This window comes from Lolium rigidum, chromosome 1, assembly GCF_022539505.1.
Source record: "Lolium rigidum isolate FL_2022 chromosome 1, APGP_CSIRO_Lrig_0.1, whole genome shotgun sequence".
In the NCBI taxonomy this organism is placed as follows: Eukaryota; Viridiplantae; Streptophyta; class Magnoliopsida; order Poales; family Poaceae; genus Lolium; species Lolium rigidum.
Window position 1 is genome coordinate 167,516,603 of NC_061508.1, and position 2,866 is coordinate 167,519,468.

The 2,866-nt window shown below is 49.7% G+C and overlaps 1 protein-coding gene across 1 annotated transcript; it reads left to right on the top strand.

Moving 5' to 3' along the window:
- Positions 1-530: 530 nt before the first annotated feature.
- LOC124653311 (pre-mRNA cleavage factor Im 25 kDa subunit 1-like) lies at positions 531-1,730 on the top strand. The gene is made up of 6 exons (XM_047192383.1): positions 531-709; positions 804-943; positions 1,032-1,105; positions 1,211-1,297; positions 1,424-1,534; positions 1,620-1,730. Exons 1-6 carry the CDS (start codon positions 531-533, stop codon positions 1,689-1,691), a joined length of 663 nt encoding a protein of 220 aa, XP_047048339.1. The 3' UTR covers positions 1,692-1,730.
- Positions 1,731-2,866: the final 1,136 nt, after the last annotated feature.

Consider the following 2,866-nt stretch of genomic DNA (forward strand, 5'->3'; position numbering starts at 1 on the left):
TTAGGGCATGTACAATGGTGATGAATCAGCTGTCTGTAAAAGGTAGTTATAGGTGATTTTGGTGATGTGGAGGAGAGAGAATGAGGAGAGAGAAGGAGACTGTCTGTAAAGTTCCAGACAGTCTGTAGACTTCTTACAGACAACTTACATACACCATTTTTGTTGTTGTATGAAGGGTGTCTATAATTTATACTCACATATAGCTATGGTTAAAAATAGACAACTTACAGACAGACTATTATATACACTGTCTGTATCATTGTCTATAGATGTTATGGAATAATACTACAAACACCATCCATCTAAACTAATGTACATGCCCTTAGCATTACTCAGAAGGGGACGTACACGGCCCGATAAATCGCTGGCGCGCCACGTGGCTGTGACCCGTCGCCACGTAGCGCGTCTCCCGCTTACTTCCCTCGCCTTCTCTTCCCCGACCGACCAGAGAAGAGATCACAGAGCAGAGCACCAACGAGAAATCAGCGGAGCAACACTGTGTGCTGGCGAGTAATAGTTGGTTCGTGGACATGGGGCTGGAGATGCTGCCGGCGGAGGCTGGGCCTGCGGCGGCGGGGGAGAGATCACGGGAGCAGCAGGCGGTGGAGATATACCCGCTGAGCCGCTACTACTTCGGAGCCAAGGACGCCCGGTCACTGTCAGACGGCGCCGAGACCGCCGTCGACCGCGCCCTCCGCCTCAAGTCCAAGTGAGTTCTGTTAATAATTACAGTATTAGTGGGGAGAAGAAAGCGGCAGATACTTCTTGTGCCATGAATCCTTGCCGTGCTTCGTTTGCTTCAGCTTCGAGGCCAACGGGCTCCGGACCTGCGTCCATGGCGTCTTGCTGGTAGAGCTATCCGGTCACCCGCACCTTCTGCTCCTGCAGGTCAGGAACTCCTCCTTCCTGCTCCCCGGAGGCCGCCTCAGGCCTGCCGAGCAAGGTACACATATACTACAAGCCCTTAATGTATGATTTGGATTAGGATTTGGGGTAACAAGTTAACTTATCAACAGTCGTGTGTGCTTCAGATGTCCAAGGGCTCAGACGCAAGCTTGCGGGCAAGCTATCGGGCGCCGATCCAAACGAGGACCGCGACTGGCAGGTAACCAACACTACTAACTAACCAGTGCAGGAAGATGCTAACGAGTAACGATAGTTGGTTTGCAGAGCATCAACCGTTGAATAATTCTCATCTCTTACACCTCAGATCGGGGAGTGCATCGGAATGTGGTGGAAATCCGACTTCGAGGCCGGGCCGTTACCATATCTGCCTCCAAACGCCCGCGCACCAAAGGCGAGCATATCCTCAGTTCCTCACTACTACAGTACTACTACATCGTGCATTATTTTGTCTACTATGGTTGCTCCTCTTTTAAATGTAAATCTAACCGTGGGATCTTGTACCGCTATATATGTGAAGGAATGCATAAAGCTGTTCTTGGTTAGGCTGCCGAGGTCTCGCCAGTTCATCGTGCCAAGGAACCTCAAGCTCCTAGCCGTGCCTCTGTCCCAGGTTCATGCCAATGTTCAGGTTTGTTGAATGCTTTTGTCAAACAAAACAGAGCTGTTCTCGACTTCTCGTCATCTTCAGGTGATCAAAAGTTGTAACTATGCAGGTGTATGGCCCGATCATATCTGGGGTTCCGAATCTGCTGTCCAAGTTCTCCGTCAACGTTGTACGGGGCTGAGGAGCGAGGAGGTGCTTTGTCTGACTGTGCTAAAAAGGGATATGAACCGACCTGGCGGCTCTACGGAAGACCTGCATTTTTTTCGTCGGTCGCTGAAAATTATACATTCAGTGCACAGATACAATGCCAGATAAAGCTGGTACTTCTTTTACTCGCCAGTAGCTGGTGTATTATGTGCTCAATTCTTTCTGTGGCGGTGTATCTCAGCTTGACATATGAATTCGTAGCAGTTTTGTACTGATATTTCGCGTGTATATTTGTACTACTAGTATCTATGAATGGTGTTTTTGTGCAGCCAGCCAAAGGTTCCTAATGAAATCCCGTTTTTGATGGTTATATTTCCCTTCGCGGTGGCGTAGTTGCAGAGTTTTTTCTTAGATAGAAGGCCAACAGCCTAACGATAAATTAGTAGCAATTTTCGTTGGTTTATTTTTCACACATCTCACACAATGCCATGCCAAACTGAGGGTAGCTGCTAGCCAGCCAGAATATGCTAGTCTAACGATGCTAACTATCAGTCCTTATGCTAGTCTAAAGATGCTAACTGTCAGTCCTTGATACCTCTAAAAAAGCAGTCAAAGATCAGGGATGCTACCCTATCCTAACCACCTGTCCTTCACAAAGGACCATGCGTGTGCTGCAGTCCACAGGAACATGTGTGTGCTGCAGCAGCTTCACAAAGACAAAGATCAGAATACAATGACTTATTCATCATTCTCCCCTTAAGTCTTGTATGTTGTCTTGCGAGCGCTGAGCCATCTCGATCCGGGAGCAGAGCTCGAGGAACTTGACCCTCCCAAGAGGCTTGATGAGTAGATCCGCGAGCTGACCCGTGGTGTTGACGTAGCTTGCCTTGATGCTTCCTTCCTCCAAGCAGTCTCGGATGAAGTGATACCTCAACCGAATGTGCTTGCTCCGTTCTTGAAAAACGGGGTTCTTTGCCAGGGCCAGAGCAGACTTGCTGTCCTCCAAGAGCTGCACTGGTCTAGTGTCTCGACCAAGGAGATCACCAAGCAGTCGAGCGAGCCAGAGCGCCTGAGTGCAAGCGGTGGAGGCCGCTATGTACTCAGCCTCACAGCTGGACATGGCCACCACCTGCTGCTTGATCGACCGCCAGCTCACGAGGCACTTGCCGAGGAAGACGAGGATCCCGCTCGTGCTCTTGCCGGTGTCGA

Excerpts from the sequence above, each read along its gene's own strand:
- LOC124653311 (XM_047192383.1), top strand. The coding sequence starts at position 531 with ATGGGGCTGGAGATGCTGCCGGCGGAGGCTGGGCCTGCGGCGGCGGGG. Across the intron at positions 944-1,031 it reads CCTCAGGCCTGCCGAGCAAG|ATGTCCAAGGGCTCAGACGC; the intron begins GTACACATATAC and ends TGTGTGCTTCAG. Across the intron at positions 1,298-1,423 it reads CAAACGCCCGCGCACCAAAG|GAATGCATAAAGCTGTTCTT; the intron begins GCGAGCATATCC and ends ATATATGTGAAG.